The sequence below is a fragment of the Alligator sinensis genome, unplaced genomic scaffold (genome assembly GCF_000455745.1).
Source record: "Alligator sinensis unplaced genomic scaffold, ASM45574v1 scaffold2081_1, whole genome shotgun sequence".
Lineage (NCBI taxonomy): Eukaryota > Metazoa > Chordata > Crocodylia > Alligatoridae > Alligator > Alligator sinensis.
Window position 1 is genome coordinate 8,149 of NW_005843329.1, and position 23,273 is coordinate 31,421.

General features: G+C 49.0%; 1 protein-coding gene across 1 annotated transcript; it reads left to right on the forward strand.

Annotated features, from left to right (window-relative positions):
* The first annotated feature begins 14,972 nt into the window (after window positions 1-14,972).
* Window positions 14,973-22,330, forward strand: LAG3 (lymphocyte activating 3). Its single transcript, XM_025194870.1, has 7 exons — window positions 14,973-15,019; window positions 15,241-15,467; window positions 15,811-16,068; window positions 16,341-16,625; window positions 17,006-17,296; window positions 17,499-17,617; window positions 22,220-22,330. Exons 1-7 carry the CDS (start codon window positions 14,973-14,975, stop codon window positions 22,328-22,330), a joined length of 1,338 nt encoding a protein of 445 aa, XP_025050655.1.
* Window positions 22,331-23,273: the final 943 nt, after the last annotated feature.

Here is a 23,273-nt window from a genome sequence, read left to right on the forward strand (position 1 = left end):
GTAGACTCCTCTGTCTCATCTCTTTAGGTAACTCTGAGTTGTAATCTGAGCTGGATACATTCCTGAGGGAGGGGGGGAAACCTGCTCCCTCTGCCTAGTGACTGGCATCACATACCTGGGTCAGGGGGCTTAGGCTCCCTATTGTTCTAAGCAATGCCAACCTGACTGGGAGGGGGCTAGACACGGCCAGTCTACCCAGCAACCAGTGATGCATTTCAAATTGGTTGGCTGGGAGCCAACAGTTGCTGGGCTTCCTTGGAGCAGGTAAATGAGGTTATAAGGGTTATATAAGTGAAGGACTGCCCAGGAGGAGGGGCAGTAGCCATGATGAAAAACTCAGAGAGAAGCTGGACCATCTGAAACTTGCTCTCTTTCTTGAAACTCATGATCAATGAACTGCCTGCCTCCAGAGGGCATATCAGCAACCTGCCTCCCCCCAGGGGGCATCCCCCCCTGCCTCTGGATGATACTCGTGAGTAAGCTACCTGAGATCTAACTAGATATATATATCTTGCAGTAACTCAGATGCATGATCAAAAGCTACTCAGCCACCCTGTTTGCTCTATGCGAGTTCTCCGATATTGTTCTACTCTGTACCGTATTCCTAACCTACTTCTTGTAACCAATAAAGCTCTCCTTTGTACCTAGCGTGGGAGACTTATTGGGAGAGGAGCTAGATTATGCCTTGGGGGTCCCCTGGTTTGGCTGAATAAGGGAGACCACTATTTGTGCTTCAAACTGTGGGAAGCACCCCAAGTTCTTGCAGTAGGTCAAGTACCCTTAAGGACTAGTAGGCCTGTGTTTCCCAGGGGGCAAAAGGCCAAGATCTAGTTCAGACCCTGGGTGGTGGTAGCATTACCCCCAGGCTAGCAGGTGTGCCTTAGGAAGAGGGTTGGCCAGGTGTGAGGCACCCCCAGGGAGACACTTGGAACCTGGAAGGTGGTTGGGCGTAGTGAGGTGGATGGCTTAATACAGAAACACCCCCTACCTTGAATCTGGGCAAAATATATAAAATACTCTGGCCAAGCCAGATGCCGCCAGCAGCATTGGCAGTGGCCAGCGGCAATCACTGACTGCCCACAGACGCTGATGGTGGTGTTGATGGCTGGGGCGGGGAGGGGGATGGCAAGCGGCTACCACCCCAGGCACCTTTTCGTAGGGGGTGCACTACCACGCTCAGGGGATGCACGTGCACCCCCTATGCATCGCCAGTGGAGGTCAGTGCTCTACCATTTCTCCAGGAGCAACGGAGCCCCTTGCAATGCAGAAGGACCCACCCCCTTGAGCAGCTTCCCTTGGCACCGTGAACCCTAGGTGCAGCTCATAGAACTCTCTGGTATGGGCCCCTTCTGCAGCCCATTGCTGAATGGCAGGTATAGGGGTACCACGCAGACCCCCAGAACTACCTTTCAGATTTCTGGTTAGGGGCTTGAGCCACTGGTATAACTTATGGGGTACCCCAAAATGTGAACCTGGCTCTTCTTGCTACTGACTGGTGCCCCTCAGAAGGGTTACATATGTAATATACATAGATTTGTTAACAGGCCTGTTCATCTCTGTAAGGACACTCCCTGTTTTAGGTTACTTCTATTTGTATAGGAGCCTCCATCTTTTCTAGACTCAGTAGAACTCCTTTGTTACTGAATGTGTCCTACATGACTAATCTCATATCTGGAGGGGGTGGGGTGCTGTTGTTTTTTGTTTTTGTTTTTGCTCTTGTTCAGCTTAAGGTCTCTTTCTTTGGGGCTAAACATTATGCATTTTCTCATTATGTTGCTGGTTACTTTTGACCCAAATCAGTAAATCATCAGCAATTTCTTCCATCTTCAAAGATCTGGGTCATGATATTTTGGTGATATTCAAGTTCTGGGTCAACCCAAAGAGGAGTTGCTTAAGCATACATCTTTCAAAAGGAAGGTTGAAACAGAGTTCATTTCTCTATCACTTGGCCTGCAAACAAAACAGAAAATACAGGTGAAACTTGAAATCCTAGTATGTGGGTCCTGACTCTCCTCCTGCACTGAAGTCAGTGGGTTACAACTGCATAGAAGTGATGTAGGCAAAGGAAGAGTTAGGCCCATCTTTCCCAAATGTTCCTATGCAGTAGTGCTGTCCTTGGAATACTAAGAAATTGCAAATTCCAATTTCTTGGATCCATACAGAGCAAAGTGGTGGGTGTTTGGTTTTTCCCATGCTTCTGGGTTTTTCTGGTTGCCTCATGGATCCAGGCAGAGACGACCCAAGCAGGGTGCAGGGCATGGGGCAAATCAGCCTGTGTGGGGCCCTGCCCCCAGATGCAAGGAAGATGGCTGCAGATTCAGAGCGGGTGCTGAGTCGCCGGATGTGAAGCTGGTGGAATCACTGCGGCTGCTCCACCCAGCTCTGTGTGTCCCCCAAAGTACAGGGCCCAGGGCAGTTGCCCCGATTCACCCCCCTCCCCCCACCCCCCAGGATGGCCCTGGATCCAGGAAGAAATTTTTCCCCTCCTGTTGCTCGAGATGTCAGGGTTTTTATTTACCTTGCTCAGAAAAGTGGAGACTGCGGTTAAAGCTGGGGATTTTGATCAGGGTGTGCCAATGCTCCTTCCAGAAGTAAACCCCAGAGCAGGGGTAGGTAATGTTTTTGGCTGGAGTGCTGAAAAAAACACAATGTGTCTACTTTGTAAGGTGCCAGAGTACCGGCATGCCAGAAAAACAAAACCTGGGCAAAGGGTACATGGCAGGATGCAGAGTATATGAATATAGTTAATAATAATAAATGTTGTTCTTTTTTACAGTAGATACTAGGTTTTCTAAAAATACTACACCTAGTGACAATAAATAAAACCTCACATACTACCTTTGTTCTTGTGTATTCTTTTTAGTTAAGCACGTTGAGATGAGAGAAAAAAAAAGAGAGAAAGGAGAGAAAAAGAGAGAGAGAGGTAAAGAGAAAGGAGAGAAGAGAGAGAAAAGAAAAAGAGGTAATGAAAGAAAAAATAAAGAGGAGAGAAAAGGGGGAGAGAAAAAGAAGAAAAAGAGAAAAAGGAGAGAAAAAAGAAAAATAGAAAGGAGAGAAAAGAGAGAGAAAAAGAGAGAGAAAAAGAGGGAGGAAAAGAGAAAAAGCAGAGAAAGAATAAAGACAAAAGAAGGGAAAAAGAGACAAAATGGGTAGAGAGAAAAAGAAGAGAAAGAGAGAAAGAAAAGGAGACAAAAAAGAAAAAGAGAAGAGAAGAGAAGTAAAAAGAAATAGGAGAGAGAGAGAAAGAAAAAGAAGAGAGAAAAAAGGGAAAAAGAGAAAGAGGGTGTGTCCCTCGCTGTCAACATACCCCACTGCTACCAGCTGTGGCTTGGGCACGCTTGTCCAGGTGGAGGGAGGCAGTGACACCCCAGGAGCAGCCACAAGGGCTGGGGGGCTCAGGCCTCCCCTACAGTCCTGGAGTGGGGGAACCTGGGCCCAGGGCTGGGAGGGAGGTCCTGACCAGGGCTTGGGCAGACAAATGCCCTGTCCCACCCTGGTGGGGGCAGCACCAGGGCTGCCCCAGGACTCCACAGGCTCAGGCTACTGCTGATGGACAAGTGGGGGCACCCAGTGGCACCCGAGGTGAAGCCTGGCACAGCCTGGCCCACGCAACTCCACAGGGATGGGGTGCAGCTTCCCTGCCAGTGAGGTGGGGCAGGATGCCAAGTTTGTGGGGCTTCCAGTTCCAGGTCTCCCTGTGTACCAGGCATAGTGTGGGTGGGGTGGAGCCACCCCACACTGCGGGAGCGCCCTGGGCCCTGGGAGCAGCTGCCGCAGGCAGTCCCTGGGGCCAGGCTGACTGAGAGCCTGCAGCGCAGCAGCTCTGTGCAGTGCCTGCCTTTGCCCCAGCCCCTGGAGGGGAACTGCAGGTGGGCAAGGCCAGGACCCAGGCAGGCCAGGCCAGACAGCAGCAGCGGCGGCGGCAGCTGTTCCTGGGTCCCAGGAGGGCTCACAGGTGGGCCCTCACACCAGGAGCAGCTCCAACCCGCAAGCACTGTGCCCAGCATGCACAGAGGCTGAGCCTGGAGCTGGGAGCCCCTGAGCCCAGAGTCCTACCCCAGCCAGGTGGTGTCCCCTCATGGACAGGGTGGCTGTGCCCCATCCCTGAAGAGCTGTGCAGGCCTGGACCCAACCTGGGGTGCTGCTGGGTGCCCCTACCAGCCGTGGCTTGAGTCTCCAGAGCCCCAGGGCAGCCCCTGCTTCCTGCCCAGCCCTCGCCTTCCCAAGGGGCTAGGTGAGCTAGCCAGCACCTCTCACCACTGCCTGGAGCCAACCCTGAGCACCTTGCCCCGGCACTTGGCACCCCAGTGCTTCCCCCACCCAGGTGGGAGCATTCAGCCCAGCAGCCCTGAGCAGTGCCTACCTGGGCCCCAGCCTCGCCCCCCCACAACTCCCTTCCAGGGGCTAGGGGAGGCTGGAGGGTGCAGCCTGGGGACAGGGTGTGGGGTCAGCAGAATGCAGACAGTGACCCTGCCTCTGTTCTCCTGACCCCACCTCCAGTGCCTGTTGCGGCACTGGGACCTGTAGCTGCTCTGGAGAGCCTGGAGCAGGAAATTAAATGTTTTTTTAAAGCAATTTTGTTGCATGCCTCCGGGTATGCCAGGGAAAATGTCTCCATGTGCCACTAATTGGCACACGTGCCAGGGGTTGCCTATCCCTGATCCAGAGGTTCCTAGTTAGAGGGTCTTGATCCTCTGCTCAGGGTCAGAATGATCACCACATTTGGGATCAGGAAAGAATTATATCCTATCCCCATGGATTGTGGGGTTTTTTGCTGTTGTGGGGACTGATGGGGGGGCTCTTTCTTAGTCTTTCAAGTGTATTTTAACAAGTCTTGCAGCAGCAGAACACTGACAGCCCTCATTTCCTTGCTTTACCTGTAGCAGGTTAGGGTGCTTTTGGTGTTTTGAGACAATGAGCCTTGTAGCTGTGTGACAAGCTTATTGTGTAGTTTTAGGAGTAGGTTAGACCAGAGGTGCTCACCCCTTGGCTCACAGGCCAGATTTGACCCCTGGCACCATGTCATCCAGCCTGCTGGTCACCCCAAAGGTGGAAATTTGGTGATCACCAAATGTATGGACCCATGGGAAGCCCCAGGCTCTGCATGCTAAATCAGGTGCCTGACTCCAGCACTTGGGGCTGGGCAGGAGCAGTGCAAGCTGCCAGGGCCAAACCCCAGCACATGGGAGCCAGCTGAGGTCCCACGTGGCCAGATCCAGGTGCATAGGGCCCAATCTGGGCATGTGGGGCTCAATCCCGCTTGTGGAGTTAGACAGGAAATATACACAGAACTCCAGGACTAGACATTCATTCTGGTCCTGATCTTGAAGAAAGAAGGGGCTCTGCAGAGTCTGCAGGCCCAGAGAAATGGACCTGAGCATAGGGGCAAGAGACAGAGCCCTGTGGAAAGTCTGTTAATAAGACTTAAGGAGAGAGCAAGCACCAGGTAGAGCAGGGACAGGCAATTATTTTGGGCAGAGGGCCGCTTACTGAGTTTCAGCAAGCCATTGAGGGCTGCATGACAGGCAGCCCAGGGCAGATAAATATTAATTTTCTAAATATTTTAGGGGTCCCACAGGCCGGATAGAATGACCTGGCGGGCCGCATCCGGCTCCCAAGCTGCATTTTGCTCACCCCTAAGGTAGAGGCTAAAACTGAAGGAGCAACTGAAGGAGCAAGTTGGCTGAGGCCAAGTGGCAGGAGAGACAGAGTGAAGAAGAGGGTTAGTTTGCCACAGGGTGCCAGAGCTGTCCTCTGAGGTGGGTCCCGTTACAAACTCCCCATCCTGGAAGTGTGCCCCACAGGCCGTGTTCCTAGATGTGTTCTCACACAGCTACTGGCATCAGAAGAGCAGTTACCATCAAGCAGAGTGCTGCGCCACGGGAGACGGGTTGGACAGTCAGCAGACTCTGAACTTCAAGAGGAAGAAACAGAGGCTGGGGGGTGGTTCCACTGTGTCAGGAAGTGGACAGGAGGAAGCACGAAAGCTTAAGCTGCATTCTCTTACATTCTTAATGTAGGGGAGCAGGAGGGAGCTCTTTCTAATCTTTCCTATTCTAAAAACAAACAAACAAACAAAAATCAAACAAAACCAGAAACCAATCATAAACAGAAAGGTTTTTTTACAGGGGAGTTAAAGTTGCTTTGTTGTGCTTTGTTCTCTTCCAGAACATAGAAGTTGGCAGTTGGAAACTGAAACCTCTGAGAACTAGGAAAAAATAGGCAGTCATACACACTTCAAAATACCACAAAGTACTGTTAAGGTTGTGCTTTCCACACACAACCTTAACTGCCCCCGTACCACCTACATGGGTCCTCAGGCAGCTCACCATGCTGAATAACGCCCCAGCTAGCTCAGGGCTAGCTAGGAGGAAGAGGGGCAGTGTTGGGCAGACTAAAGAAGCCTTCAATGTTTAGAGCCATCGGGGCCCAGCTCTAAGGAACTGCATTCCCAGGGAGATTGGAGTGCTGTACCCCGCAGGCCGCATAGCTGTCTTCCAGCCCCCGCGCACACTCTGGTGGTGCTGCCTGGTGCACATGGACTCTTCCCAGGAGCATGTGCACATGGGTCCAAACTGACTTGGGGTAGGGCAGACAGAATGGCAGGTAAGGAGTGGTAAGGCTCTGTTTTACTCCTACGGCCCCTGGCTGTCTCTAGGGGCAGAGGTAAGATTGTGTGCGAGCCACGCGGCTTTCACCACATAAAACATAAACATTAGAGCAGTGTTTCTCAGACTTTTAAGTAGCAAGTACCCTCTAACTTCTGAAAATTTTAATAAGTACCCCAACACTCATTTTTCCAGGGGATTTTATATTTACATGTGCCATATGTTGGAAAAAGGGCTGTGTATGTAAGGCTGTGATATGACAGATGTCTGATCTGATGTGAGTAGGGTTCCCACCTTTTACACCAGAGGTGCACAACTCAAGTATGTATCTGAGCTAGAGGTGATGTTGGCCAAAGCTAGGAGGCCTGAACCACCAAATTATTACCAGGGAACTTAGCATGCCAAATGTTTTGTCACAGTTTTGAGAGGAAAATAGGGCGAGAGAGAGGAAAAGAGGGCGAGAGAGAGAGAGAGAGAGAGACAGACAGACAAGAAGGCAGCTGTTGCCAGCCATGTAGCCCAGGCAGCTGGGAGACTGCAAGCCCTGCTGCAAGCAGCCCAGGCTCTGTGGTTGGCAGCTGCTACCCAGAGCCTGGGCTGGCTTCAGCTGGGAGGCTGCAAAGAGCTTCTCCAGGCTCTGGCATTGCATACCTCGGAGTGAACTGGGAGGGTGGCCCGGAGGCAGCGCAGCCCAGAAAAGCCCCGTGTTGCTGCCAGCCCTTGCCTGTAGCCAGCTTGGACTCTGGGAAGCTGCAGCAGGCAGTGGGCAGGCTGCAAACAGCTGCATTGGGTTCTGCAGCCCCAGCATCAGCTCCATACCGGTGTCTGCACGCATGCCTCAGAGCAGAGAACGGGGGAGAGTTGCACTGCCCCAGACCCCATCCCCACTCTCTGCTCTGAGGCACATGTGCAGTCACTGCCAGCTTGTAACTGATGCTGGGGCTGTGGAGCCCGGTGCAGCTGTTTGCAGCCTGCCCACTGCCTGCTGCAGCTGCCCAGAGTCCAGGCTGGCTAGAGGTGGGGGCCGGCAGCAGCAACAGGCTTTTTCTGGCGTTCGGCGGTGGCACTGGGGGGCAGGTTGCGGAAACCTACAGTGAATACTGGGGTGGCAGCAGCCCCCATCCCATCACCGTAGCCCACCCCAAATGCCGGGAAGAGCCTGGTGCTGCTGCTAGCCCCAGCCTGCAGCGGCAGCCTGCTCAGTGTGTGCAGTGAACTGGGCCCCAGCAGGGACAGGTCATGAGGCAATCCCCACAGTGCAGGAGGGAGCGGGCCAGCTCCCTGCCCCTACCGCACTCCCTCCTGCACTGTGGGGCTCTCAGTCCATGTCCACCCCCTCCTGCCCCCCCACCCCAAGTCCAGGCAGGATAAAGAAAGAAACTTACCTGCCTATGGCTGGGTCAGCTGGGAGTGCACGGATATCTGTGTGCCCGCCCTCCCACTCCTGCAGCAGCCTGTGGCCAGCTTGTGGTAGGGAAGTGGCCGAATGCGAACCCGGTGGTGGTGGGGAGAATGGCGGCACCTTCTTGTTATGGGGGTTTTTGGCGCCCACATACCCCCTGCCTGTGTCTCACGTACCCCCAGGAGTACGTGTACCATGGGTTGAGAAACTATGCATTAGAGAACTAGGAAATGCAGTTAAGTGTCTTTTAACCAGGTTCTTAGTGACTTCTGTCTTTGGCTGCCCACTTCCTTGCTCTGGCAAGGCTGGAAACTTCTCAGCATCTGCAACTCTTTGATGGCATTTTTGGCTAATTACATTTCAATTGAGGGCATGACCAAGGCACTGTGTGGGGGCAAAAGTCAGCTTCCAGGGCATACTGTTGTCCCTCAGTTACCATTCTTTTCTCTGGCATGCCACGATCCAGAGTTGAAGGTGTCACTAAACAGGATGAAGCTGATAGCCCAGAGACCATGGGGAGGGGAGGGGAGGGGGCAGAATTCCTCCACCCTGGATACACTGAGTGGGGGAAAAAGCTCTGTGCAGCTTTTTGTCAGATGTGGGCGTTGAGGATTTATCAGCACAGGTCAAAATATAGCTGCAACATATATGGCTTCTAACCACAAGGAAGGAGATCTCCAGCCATCTTACTCTGTCCCCCGCCCCCTGAATGCCCTGGGAGAGACATTTGGGGTGAGGGGTGGGGAGGGGGGGAGGCACTCACAAGGGTACTGAGGCTTGTAGAGTTGTGACCTGCCCCATTCCTCTCCATGATGGGTTCTCTGTTTTCACCTCTGTGCCTACGGCTGAGACTAAAACTGAGCCATCATCTGATTAACACAGGGGTCCTCAACTCCTAGCCCGCAGGCCAAATCTGGCCCACAGAGCCATGACATCTGGCCCACTGGGCTCCCCATGGGTCAGGCAATTTAGTGGTAGGGAAGCAGTGGCAATTAATACTGCTGCTGCTAAATTCCTGCTGCCAAATTCTCAGGCCCTGCATGGCTGGGTTCAGGCTAGGCCATGTCCCCTTCCCCAACATGGCCGGGTTGGGGCTGAGCTGCCCCCCATCCCACTCTGTGCAGCTGGATCAAGCACTGCTTCACCAGCCCTGCAAGCTGGATCGCCCCACTGGCTGGATATGGACTGTGGATGGACCAAGCCATGTCCATCTAGCCCACAGGGCAAAAAAGTTGAGCACCACTGGATTAATAGATCATTTTGAGGGAAAGGAGTCTATGTTTTAGCAACTTCTTGACCAAATGGCCCAACATTTGCAGTGCATCCCTCTTTACCTGTCAGGATGCATACGGATGCTTGCAAATCTCCTGCAAGCTAGAGGTAGGAAAGTCCCTATTCATCTTGATGGGTGTTCACTCTCAATCTTAATAGTGCTGTTGTCAGCACTGCATGCCAGCGGCATGCCCAAGTGTGTCTGTCTGTTTTCAGGTCCCAAGCTTCAGGACTGTGTGTGGGGCACAAAGAGAACCCTCCTATTCTCAGCTTCCCCTGCCTCAATTGTGCATCCCTGACATACGCAGTCTGACTTGTTCTATCCTTCATCTTAGCACTGTGTACCTATGAAATGGATGGAGTCTAGCCATTTTCTACTCACTGTCCATTCTCAGTAATACATGCTTATGGTATGCATTGACCCAGCATTTGAAAAACAGGTAACTGGGAGGAGCCATATCTTGACCAAATTAATCCAAAGTTGCTACAGACTCTTTTCCAGACCCTGTTAAGACCAGTTTTCAAGCAATTCTAACTCTTTCTGTGAATTTTAGACCCCATTGAAATGTTCCCTTTTCACCAAACTTCAGCTCTGGCCTCTATGGGCCAACCTTTGTTTCCCTAAAGCCATTTTACGTTATTCTGACTAAGTACAAAGACTAAAATAGCCCCAGTATAATAGGAATAGGGCATAATCTCAGCAAAGAGCACCTAGAATCATGGAATCATAATGAAGTAGGGCTGGAAGGGACCTCCAGAGGTAATCTAGTCCAACCCCTGCTTGAGGCAAGATCATCCATATCTAAAACATCCTAGACAAATTAATCTATTAGAAAAACTACATGGTCAACCCTGGCACAACCATAAGATGTAACACCCTTACCTGGCACAGGTAAAGCAGGGAGCAATGGTGGCCAGTGTCCTGCTGCTGCAAGGGTTGTTAAAATACAATCGAGAGATGCAAAGAACAGGGCCACAGTCTCTGCTGCACAGAAAGGCAACCTTCTCTCTCACAGTCTGTATTAGTCTGACCATTGGGTAAAATTCCTTCCTGGCCCCAAATTTATAGCAATCAGGAGTGGCGATGCGTAGGGGGTGCACAGGGGTGCACATGCACCCCCTGAGAGCGCTGGTGCACCCTGACAGGCTGCGCTCCCCACTCAGGTGATGGGCAGGGGAATGCAAGCAGGAGCACCAGTGCCCCCCCTGCAAGCACCGACCGGGGAGTGGGAGTACCAGGATGAAGTGTGGTGGCCACTTCCAGGAGTGGCGCAGCCGCTTCCCGGTTGGCGTGATCAGCCGTGGGGGACACCCCCTCTTCCCCTGGTTGGTGAGATCGGCCAATTGGCCATGAGGGGGATTCCCCCTCAGTTGCTGACTGGTTGCTGGGGTGGGGCACGTGCCCCCCTGACTAAGGTGGCACCAGTTGCCCATGGCAATCAGTTTGACCCTGAGCAGGGAGGCAGGACCCTCTGTCCAGGAATCTCCAGGTTGAAGTCCCAGCAGGAGCATCCCTGCATGTATGCCTCTTATGAACACCTCCCTAAAGAACCAGAATGAGGGTCTAATAACTTGGATCATTATGCTTTGAAGCTGTCTCTTTGTGGTGAGTACTGGATATGAGGAGCTAGGTCCATGAAAACATATAGATATACTTTTAACAACAGGGTGGGTGTTATATTCAGAGGTGGATTATATGCAAGACAACACAGCAAGAGAGAGGAACCAATACGGCTGTAAGAACTTTGGCAAAAATTGTGCTTTCAGTTACAGTTCTGCATGCCCACTGACTTCAGTGAGTGTGGAAGGATAGAAGTGTAACTAAAATATAATATAAAACATAACTCCCATAACTATTTTTAACTATTTAGAATGTTTAAAAGAAGTTTTACCTATGTAACTTAAAGTTTTCATTAAATGATTTTTAAAAATTTTGTGGGCCTCACTTAAAAACCTCTCTATTCTTTTCTCTTTAGGCTCTAGTTCAGCAAAGCACTTAGGTAGGTGTTTAATGAGACCTGCATTTGTTTACATTTAACACATTCTTAAGTCCCATTAAAGTGTTTTGCTGAACTGGGGCCTGAATTTCCATAGGCACCGTATTTTTGGAGAGTGAAGATGAGAGGTGAGGTGCTGCTTATTTCTCTTTTCGCTCTGCAAAAGCCTTGCTTGGTGACTCTGTGCATACTCCTTCATTCCTCTGTTACTGCAGTATCTCAAAAGGATGCTTTATAGCGGTTGAGGTTGGTATAGGAATAAATAGGTGAAATTCTGGTACCTGCACTATACAGACTGTCAGGCCAGCAGCATAACTGAGGGAGAGCAACTGGGGCAGCAGCCCCGGGCTCTGTCTTTTGGTCGGAGGAGGGAGGGGAGCACAAAATTAGTCATGACCACAGTGGAGGCTGATAATGCTGCTGCAATCAGTACCACAGCAGCCAACACTTCCCTGTCGCATGGCTGCCCAGCTACACCTCTGTTAATCAGGCTAGATGATCTGATGGTCTCTCCTACCCTTGAATCTGTGAAAAGGATCACTTGTTTTTTTAGTTTAATTGTTCCCAAACTGTGAGGGCTTTTTGCATTCTAGTTTGTATATAACACAAAGGGTCTTAAATCCCATTTCCCCTGCTTTTTAAAGGGCCGCAGCTAAAATGGAATTAAGTAGGGATGGACAATAGAGACACTAATCTCAGGCATCAGTTTTTGAGGGAGTGAAGAATGGTGGCCACTACCATTTCCAGTCTGGCCACCAATGTGACCCAGGGTGCTGAAACTGCCAGACTCTGCCAGATAATTTTTGCAAAAGTCCAAACTTGGTCATGGTAGTGGCTTATCATGGTGAGAACACAAATTGGATATATGCTGTATTATAAATATGCCAATAGATAGAAAAGATAATGCCTTTAAGTTGTTAATAAAGTGTCCTGCTATGGAGAAGTCTAAAACCTGGGCAGTTAGTGCCCAAGATAGATGTGTCACTCTCTCATGATTTAGGCTTCTGCCCTGCAGCTCCCTACTATTTTAATCTTAGCCTGCTCTTGGCTCCCCACAGCTCTTCCGACCTACCCTTATGCACTGCCCTGCTGACGTACCTCAGTGATGACTTTATGCCAGTCATTGTTTGTGCCTGTGGGGTCTTATGCTGGGAGATGACGAAGACGTCATTCAATGGAGTCAGCATTTAAAATGGGTCATTACAGAAAAACGTTAAAGGCAACTTTTCTAAAGATAGAAGTTGATGCTGAGTAAAATAGTGCCATCAGAACCTTAATTTCACAACACACTTGCTCATCAAAAATAACCCCTCAACCATAAACATCCCCTTGTGCAGCAGTGGCCGTGTCACTGTTTGCAGTGGCCCCAGCCCCTGGAGCCTCTGGTGTTACTTTCCCAAGGTGTGGCAGAAAGACTTGAGCTTGTCCTTGTTTTTTCATTTGAAAATAACATTTCCAAAGTTCAAGTGTGGAGCTAACATCCTGGTCAGTTTGGCAAGAGTGAGAAGCATGATGGTGGGGAGAGGTGAGAGAAGACAATGGATGTGGATAGAGAGCAGCATCCATAATGTATCCCTGGAATGGGGCCAGGGAGAAGGACAGGATAGCTGGGGACTGAGCGTGACTCTCAAGTGTCTCCTGGCTGCGGTGTAGACCTCCTCCCTTTTTTTTTCACCTTCACCCACACGCTCATGACATCCCCTTGTTGCTGACTCAGTGGAAAGGAAAATTTGTACCCTCTGCCTGGACTGTGGACACCACGGACTGTTTTTGTTAAACAAGAGGAAAAACACCTGCTACTTTTTACAGTAACAAGTTCTCCTCCCTCCCTCTCTCTGTCTTGCACTCTTTCATGGGCTTCGTAGAATTTGACGCCAGAAGGGACCAGTAGATCATGCTGTCCTGACTTCCTATAGATCACAGGCCATTTCCCGCATATGGCCTTATATGGAGCCCAGTGTCATGTGCCACAAGCAGAAATCAGGCAAAGCCAGGTGCTGGCAAATGCCCAAGGACCTTCCAATGGCACTCCTCTAAGTGGTTAGGGGCGATTGCCCAGACAGTTCCCCGCACGTTCTCTTTTTCTTTGTATCTCTCTTCCTGCCTTTCTATTGCTCAGCTGAGGTAAAGAGAGAAAAAGAGCAAGCTCTCAACAGAGCAGTTGTGCCCCTCTGCTGTTTTGCCCTCTCTCACCCCTGGGAAAGGCCCCACCTCACCAGTGGAGAATATGTGTGTGCACAGCCTGAAATGGTACAGAAGTTTGACAGCAGTCACGGGGAAGGGGTAATGAGTGATTAAGTTAAGTCAGTGGGAACTGGAAAGTGTGAGCCACAGAGTGGCTTTCTATGGAGCCCCTAAAACACCGTGACTTTTTTCTGTAGAGAGTATTTTATAGTGAGCTCCTCTCTAGCCCCCCCCTTCACCCCCACTGATCATCTCTCTTCTACTGAGTGCCAGGCATGCAGATCTGTTAGTTGCATTTGTCCTGGTTGGGGATTATTTTATTTCCTGTTCCCATCTCTCAGTTCCTGTGGATTATTTTCCTTTCCAACCTGGCATCTGCAGCTCTGTTTATTTATTGTTGCCTATGAGTTGCAGAAAGAGAAGGAGGGGAAAAAACAAAACAAAGCAAAACATAAATTTGTAACATAAAAGAACAAGAACATAAATGGAAAGAAGAGCAAGACCCTTTGAAAAGAATAAAGCAATTAATTAAGAGAAACAGTGAGAGGCGGAAAGATCAAACCAAAAAAGGTAAAAGATGAAAGAAAAACATGAAGGGCACTTGCTGGGAAGTGTCTTCTACACATTTTCCACTGTCTACATAGAAGCGAAACAGTGAAGAAAAAAAAAACAAAGACCCAAAGAGTTTCCACTAAAAGATGCTTAGAACATGAACTTTGACTTCTGCCTCCTCTCTCTCTCTTGCTCTATCTGCATCTATTTCTTCACGTGCCTCAGTCTGAAGCTAGGTTTTTGGCTGTGACGCATCTTCTCAGTGCTGTGAGGAAATTAGCTGCCCATCTGCAATATAAGGGCACAAGGGGAAAGGCTTTGATCAGAGAGAGAGAAAGAGAGAGAGAGGACGAACAGAAATGAGAGAGAGAACAAGCCAACAAGGAATAAAGCCCTACTGACCCCAGCCCTGGTTCATAACCCTACTCTTTTGTTTGTCTGTGACTTGTTTTCATTCATCTCTGGAAACCTTGGACCTGCTCTGGCACTGAACTGAGTGAAGACACTTGGATGCCACCATGACACTGGTATTCCTTCCACTGTCTCTTGCCCTTACGCTGCTGGTAACCAAGGGTAAGTGGGCTAAGGTGTTTGAGGGTGGAGAGCGGTTGCAGTAGGGGTGTTTAGGAATTAATTTGTCCACAGGATTCTAGAAAATTAGATCTGAACCCTTGTTACCTCCCTCATCTTCCAGTTGGTCTCAAATTCTCTCCCTAACTGTCCCTCCCTTCAGCTCCTCCACACCACCGGGCAGGACTCACTTGTCTAAGGAAGAGAATTCATCACTCTGTTTCTAACCCCACTTTCTCCTCATTTCTCTGTCTTTTAACAGCCAAGATCGTGTCCCCCAGAGCAGCAGAGGAGTGGAGGTGGGAGCAGAGGGTGTGGGCTGAAGAGGGTGGCTTGGCTGTGCTCCCCTGTCACCTCAGTCCTCAAGAGCTGAAGAATAGCTGGAAGATGCTGTATCACAAGACTGCAGTCCGTTGGGAGCGGCATGGAGGAAGGTATTGCAGAATAACGGTGGGCAGCGGGACCTGTGCCCTCTGTGGACCCATGCTTGCTCAGTCTCTGCTCCCCTTCTTCACCTTTTCCCCATTCTTTCTTCTTTCACATGTACTGCTTGATTCCCATCCCCCTGCTCTGCTGTGGTCCTGCCCCTATCCCTTGACCTCTTCCCTCACCCTTACTCAAAGTACTCACTCACTTCCCTTGCCCACATACCTAGAGCCCACAAGGAGACACACATGGTGCTGGAGGTGGAGTACAGTGGTGTCCTAAAGACGGCCCGATCCATGATGCCTCGAGCCATGGTCCAGAATGCCGACCTCCGCCATGGGGACTTCTCCCTTCGGATTGAGCCACTGCAGAGGGATGATGTAGGGCAGTATGAGGCATTGGTGAGATACGGCACAGCGACCCTACATTGCCAGGTGGCGCTGGGTGTGGTGACAGGTAGGAGAAGACGGAGCCCAATGGGGGGCTGAGGGAGTAGCCAAGTCCATGGGTTAGGTCTGCAAGAAAGAGCTGCATGGGGTGCCCAGGGCCAGAACGGCTGCTAGTCAGAAAATGAGAAGCAGCCTTTTGAGGTTGTGGGGCTTCCTCTATCACTTTCTCATGCACAGAGCCCTCCAGACAGAGAGACCTCTGAGAGATAAACACAGGAAACTTGGGTTCTGACAGATGATCTTGCCCGCTAATACTCATCAGAGAGGGGTGGAGAGCTCCCGGAAGGGGAATAGCTTCAGGACTTAGGGCTATGGCATTAACTTTTCTTTCTTCCCTTTCTTCTCCCTAGTGACTGTCAATATCCCTGGCCTTGTGGTGGAAACAGAGACTTTTTGGCTACACTGTAACTCCAGTCATCCAGGCAAACCTGTGGGAGTTCAGTGGTTCCACAATGACAGCCTTGTCCCGACCTCTGGCAGATTTCTCTCCCTCAGTGGGGCTCTGTCTATCTTCAGGCCGACTATGAGTGACATGGGGCCCTGGCGCTGCAACCTTGCCTACTCAGATGGCGCAAATGTTTCTGCCACATACAACCTGCAAATTCTAGGTAAGCCCAGCATCCACCTTGGTTGTCTAGCTCCCCTGGCCTCAGCTGCTACGCTGTCCCTCTGCTGTAGTTGCTTTCCTTTCACAATATCTTTTTTTTCCATCTTCCCCCTTATCTGGAGTAGCCCCCTCCTCTCTCTTTGCTACCATCCCTACTACCTGAGCCTGGCTCGTCTGTCTTCTTCCTTCTGTGGAGGTGACAGCATCCTCTGCTGTGGCATCTCAGGGGACCTGCACCACCTAATACTGTAGGACATTCTTGGTTCTTCTCAGGTTTCTCTGGACCAGCCTCTTCTGTTGTCTATGCAGCAGCAGGCTCTTCCACAAACCTACCCTGCACTCTGAACCACAATCCCAATGCCTCTGGCATCCAAGGAGTGAAAGCCCGCTGGAGCAATCTCGCAGGAGGATATCTGGGAGACTCGGGTACTTCCAGGAATGGAGACTTCACTCTCCATGTCCCTGAGGTGGGGCCTGGTGATGCAGGACAGTATCGTTGTGATGTTTCTATCCGCGGCACAACAATCACTAAGGAGGTGACTTTGGCCATTATTATGGGTGAGTAGGAGGATCCAGAGAATAAGAAGGAGCACCTCCATACAGGGATGTTTGCTGACCTGGAGGAAAATCTCCTTGCATATTCAGTGTGGTACACTAGAGCTGCTTGAGGCCTTTCAATTCTTCCCATAGGGAGAAACCCTGGGTCACTACTCAACATGTCTAGAAAGCAGTTTTCCTTTGTACAGAATTCCTTGTCACAGGGATGTTTTCCTGTGGTGGTAAAGTAGGAAAAGGAGAGGGGAAAGAGGGAGGAAACGAGAGAAGGTCTGAGAGAGAAAAAGAAGGAAGCTGGCAAGGAAGGAAGGAGGAGGCGAAGGGGTAGGCTGACAGAAGCCCTACTCTCTTTGTTGATCACATTCTTTTCTCCCTCTTCAAAGTCACCCCAAGCATCAAGGGTCCAGTGGCTGAGGGCTCCCATCTGATGCTCATCTGCAGCCTCACCCATCCTCAAGGGCACGAGCACTTTCAGTGGAGACACATAGACTCTGCCTACAGCAACAGGAACTCAGCTGAAGCTACTTCCAGAGATCTGGGGACTCAGAGCTTCCTCTTGGGCTCCACCCTGGAACTACCCCGAGTATCACAGAAGGATACAGGCACCTGGGAGTGCAGCATCCATGGCCCAGAAGGAAGACTGGGAGCAGTGGAGTATGGGCTGGAGATTACAGGTATTGTCTTCCCTGTGGCCCCCCTCCCCCCTCATCCTACACCATCCTGCGTTGATCACGTTTTAACCTAGTGCCAACCTATGCTCCCCACCTCTTCTCCCCAACCTGTCCTGTTTCCTTTCCCATGTCAGCCACCTCTGGACAGTCCCATGCTTGTCTCACTCTAAACCTTCCCCTTTCTAATTGTTGCATCTCCTCACAGATGTCCAGGTCTCTGGGCCTCCTCCCATCCTGGGTGGACAGGTCACTTTTGGACTCCTTCTCTTCATCTTCCTCCTGCTTATGGCCTGCGCCTTGGTTTTGGCCCTGTGGAACCGAAGGGTGAGTCCCCTCTCTTTACCTCTTGGTCTATCCCAGATCTCCCAAACCACTTTTTATTCCCCTTCGTATCTCCCAGGATCCAGAACTAGCAGCGAGGTGTCAAAAGTGTGGTTGGCAGGAGAATGAATGCAGAAGAATTAGGATGAATAAGGGAGAGCCTTGCCAAGCTTGCCAGTTAAGCATGGGGTTGGTGTTACTACATGGCAAGGGAGTTACACTGAGTTATCTGCCAGCTGTGTGTACAAGGAACACAGAGACTGCCAGACTAGTTCAGCCCAGTGGTACATCCAGCCCAGTCCCCTGTCTTTGGCAATGGCCAGGAACAGATGCCTCAGAAGAAGAGGCATACTCGTGAAGAGTTATGGAATAGCCTCCCTACAGAGAAAGTTTCTTTCTAATGCCTTTCACTTACTTATTGGCTTGTGCCCTACAGGATGAGTGTTTGTATCCTATTCAAGCTTTTGTGAGTGCTCTTCTGTTTTCCTTTCCATTTTCATAATTCCTTCAGATGTAATAATGTGCATGTCCTCATGTTCCATGTAGATGTCCAATACTTTTTGACACCTGGCTAGCCCCTGGACTCTGTGGTATCCTGGGGCAGTTTCACAAGTGTATGCAATGTGTAGAAAGCATTTCCTTTGGTCAGTTTTAAATCTACTGTCTTTCATTGTCAGTGGCTATCACCTTGTCCTTGTATTATGTAAATGGTGCTCCTTTGCATCCTGACTTTGCACCTCAAACCTCATCAGGATTTTTCATACCTCCAGGATAACTCTTCCCATTCCTCTTGTTTCTAAACAGCACAGTCTGAAGTTTCTTTAGATAGAAGCCTTTCAAAATATCTTATTTCCATCCCACCATCTTCTCCTGTCTTAACTAGCTCAAATCATGTTTATTTTGTACATGTTGTGTCACTTCCTTGCTCATCCCCTTTGTCAGGAAATGTAAACATTTTCAAAATCTCCTAAGTTCCATTTCAAAAGTGACTTGCTCACTTTATTATTCACCGAAAGTCAAGGGGCCTTAAACTCCTAAAACCCAAAGCTGCTGTTGAAAGTAGATTGGGTTCCTAAGTACAGCTAATTGAAAACTGGGTTTTCAGCTAACAAAATATTTCACAAAAAGGAGGCTGTTCTTAGGAAATGTTGACTTTTGTTTAAAAAAAATCAAAACACTCAAAGCCCCATATTTGGATTTGGAAATTTTACCATTGTGTCTCCTGACAGCTAACATTCAGATGACACCTCATGTCCTCATTCTCTCTCTGGCCTATGCCTCCACAGCTTGACTCTCTCTCAGTATGCATCAGATCATAAAATTACTGCAATGCTGTATGGAAGCTCAACCATAGTGCATCATATGTGATGTGCTGAAGTCAGAGAGGCTGGCCCAGAGAGGAGAATGGGGGCTAAAGACACAGCAACCACAGCAGCACGTACACATTTTTGAATTTGGGCAAATTTTTAGCTCGGATGTTGCTCCCTTTTACCTGGGACCTCCCTCCCATTTAGCTACCTTCAAGGGGAAGCCCTTTTACTTGTTATGAACCTTTTGGAGGTCACACCCTCAAAATGAGACTGAGATATTTGAAGAACAGTGTTTTTTCAACTAGTGTATTGCAAAATGGGTGACACTTGGTAAGCAGCTGATCAGGACTGTGAGAACAGTGAATCTAGGGAATCATTCTCATGAGTGTACTGAGAAGGCTCTGAGGTCTGGAAAATCTGCCTTTCCATGAGAGGCTTAAGAAGCTCTATTCTACTTAGCTTATCTGCTAAAGGTGAAGAGGTGATGTGATCACAGTCTGTAAGCACCAATATGGGGAGAAAATGTCAGATAGTAGAGGGTTCTTTACTTAAGCTGACAAAATACAACAAAATCCAATGAGTGGAAGCTGAAGCTAGACAAAAACAAGCTACAGAGAATGTGCACAATTTTCACAATGAAGGTATTAAACAACTGGTACAATTTACCCAGGGACAGGATGGATTCCTGACCACATAGAGTCTTGGAATTGAGACAGCCACCCTTTCTAAAAGATATACACCTATTCCAGCAGAAGTCACAGGCTTGGTGCAGAAATTCCTGTCGATTTTCTATGGCCCCTTTAAGGAATATACCAGACCAGATTATAATAATGGCCCTTTCTGGCCTTAAAATCTCTGACAGGAGCTACACAAAGTATAATTTATAAGAACACAGAAATGGGTATTGCTGTGTCATGAAGTCAGTCCTCTGCTATCACAGGTACAGTGTCAAATAATTCTTTTAATAACCGGATGTGTTTCCATCTTGAAACTGGTTAGGTCTCTTGCTCCAGCTACTGGAAGACTGTTCCTAAACCTTGCTGCTCCCATGATTAGCAGTCTTCTCATTTCTAGCCTAAATTCATTCATGGTCCATTTATACTCCTCTGGTAATGTGCCAGCATTGTCCAGTAGCTTCATAGTTTCATAGATGTTAGCGGCTGGAAGGGACCTTACAGATAATCAGATCCGGCCCCCCAGCACTTGGGCAGGAAAGACCGCTGGGATCAGACGAGCCTAGCAAGGTGGGCATCAAGACACCTCATAAAGATCACCAGAGTGGGTGACTGTACCACTTCTTGGGGGAGCCTGTTCCAAACCCCTGGCACTTAAGTACAGTCCTCTTTCAGGGATGCTTAATCGGATGATGTGTTTAATGACAAGTCATGTCCTTCTTTGGGCTTCATTTTGCTCAGCTAAACATGCCAAGATCTTTCAGTTACCTCTCAAAAGATGGGCTCTCCATTTTTTTGATCACCCCAGCAGTTCTTGTCTGTACCTGTACCAGTTTAAATTAATCTTTCTTGCACGTGGGTGATCAGCATTGTGCCCTGGATTCCACACTACACCTCACCACTATCATGCATAATGGTATTACTACTTCCTTATCTCTAATAGGAATACCTTATCTAAACCATCATTTGACACATTTCCCTTTTTCATGAGGGAAATCACACTGGTGGCTCATAGTCATACTGTTATCAACTTAATACACTAAGGTCTTCCTCCTCTTCTATTGTTTTCAACCGTTGAACCTAAGTTTTATAGCAGGAATTCTTTCTGTTGGTTCCTAAGTGTATGGCCTTACACATCCTATTTCTATGAAGCCAGCTAGTTAGCTTGTGTGATATTTTTATCCTTCTCCACATAGGTAATGCCTCCCAAATTGCACCATACCCAAATTCCATAAGCATACTTTTTGTGCTAAGGTCATTAACAGAAACTATTATATAATATCAACTGTTCCCAAAACTGACCTTGAGGAACTCCTCTACTAACCTCTCTCTAGTTAGATAGTTCCTCTTTAAGCACAACTTTCTGCCATCTCCCAGCTCCTTTTGTAATTTACAGTTCTGTAGTAATCCTTATTTTCTCTAGTTTACCTATACGTTCTCACATGGCACTGCATCAAAGGCTTTATTGACATCCAGTTAGATTATATTTATCACATTTCCCTCGTCTAAAGAACAAATTACCAAAGAAACATATCAAGCTAGTCTGGCATAATCTGTCTTCTATAAACCTACATTGCCTTTTATTCCACTTTCCATTCCCCTTCATGTCTTTAGTTACTCTTTACTTCAAAATCTTTTTTCAACCATGGCATATTATTGAGGTCAATACTATTACTTCATACTACTGAGACAATACTTTTGCCTGGATCACTCTCCCCCCCACTTCATAAATATAGGCGCTTTGTTTCCTATTCTCCAGTCAAACGCTACTGCATAAAGCATAACATCAAGCCAGTGTGTCCTAGAGGAAAGTGAATGGGACAGGAGGGTACAGCTCCTAAATTCTATTCTCAACTCTAGGAACAGATTAAAGACAAATTATGTAAAGCAAAAGAACTGGGTGTCAGGACTCCTGAATGTTATTCCTGGCTGGAAGAAAGAAGAGTGTAGTGGGTTACAGCAGGCAGTAATGGACTGAAGACTTCCTGGGTGCATCCAGACGAGCGCCGATGTGCAGTATGTGGCACTGCAGACCCATCAGTGGCACCACACACTGCGCATGAAGTCATTCCCCACACTGCTACCTTGCAGTGCTGAAGGTTTTTTTGACCCCGGGGAGATCTTGTGGTCAAAAAAGCCCCATGCCTAAAAAAAGTGGGGCAGTGCACGTGGCAGCAGCATGCACTCTGACTGCCAGCCAGGCTCCCTGCTGCAGGATTGCCATGGCTGCAGCTCCTGGAGGCCCCCAGAACCCCAGGTAAGGCTGCGGGGGCCAGCACAGTTGCTGGCCCCAGCCTCCCTTACCCCACCTGGCATAACATGCCATGCACCCAGGGTAATGTGCCACACACCTTGGGCTGCTGCTGTTTGTCCCAGGGGAAATGCATGTTCCTGTTCATGGGGAAGTGCCCCTGGGGTCATTTTTTGTTATGATCTGGGCCTTTGAGTGATGTGGCCTGAGGTGGATGCCCAGAGGTCCACAGCTAACTAGACCAAGGCAAAAGATGTGAACATCACGTTGGGGCTGGTGAGAGTTGATGTTGGGTTTGGGGGTTTGAGACAGAATGGGGTCCAGCTCCCCTCCGCTGTGTCCATGACATTTCATTCTTTTTCCCTTCCAGGTACGCTCCCCCCACTTCCCAGCACTGGAGAGGGAGATTCCTGCTCCCATACCAGGAAATGGAGGAAAGGATGGAGGCCAGGAAGGGAAGATCCAGCAGACAGAGTGCTGATGTAAGAGAAGACGCAAGGCCCCATCTCCATTACTTTGATTCACTTTCTTTGGAGGCCAGAGAGCCTGGAATGGGCATCATGCAGACCTGTCGAGAGGCCAGAGGCCACATGAACACAGAAAGACATTATGGGGCCAGGTGGCTCTTGAGGTATGTGGGAGCCATATGCCAGAGGAGACAAACATGTGGCTGCAATAGTGTGGGGGGATGGGTGTAAAGGCTTCTGGACTTTCCTGTTGGAGATGAAGGAATCCAGGATTTGTTGCCTACTTCACTTTCCTTCAAACCTCCCTCGCTCCCTCGTACTTGCTCTCTAGCTTAGGGTGCCCCATGATTTCTCTCTCAGCCTCTCTCCTTCTTTGGTGTGATGTAAAAGGTGTTAGCAGGTGAAGAGACTGGCAGAGACCTGGCTCCCCATTACCCAGCAGATGTTTCACTCATTGCTGCCTACTTGCCTTTCTCTGTTCCCTTTGTGCCCTGATCCTGCCCTCGTTTACTGGCTGAGAGGCTCCTTCTGCCAGAAGTGTTTCATATTTTGTGTTTATTTTATTTTATTAGGACTCAAATAAAATACTATGTAATAATAATAATATTAATATTAATAATAATAATAAAAAACTAGAAACATTTTGGTCTTTTGTGCATTTGTGTTGAAATGTGCCTGTTGAAGACATTGTTTGCGTCTGTTTATCTTTCTGAAGCAGTTTCCAAGAAATTTGCCTTCTGTGCATTTCATTTTCATTTTTGCTTTATTGACGTCACTTAGTTTCTAGCCTTTCAGGAGAGGAAACATGATGGCAGTAGAGAAGGAAGATTAACAAATTCTGTCTATCCCCTTTGCTCTCTCCCAGTCTCTCTCTCTCTTTCTCTGTTTTCCACAGTTTGTACTGTTGACCCTTTTTTCTTTTCTTCTCTCCCCTCACCATCTTTTTCTGCTGAAATA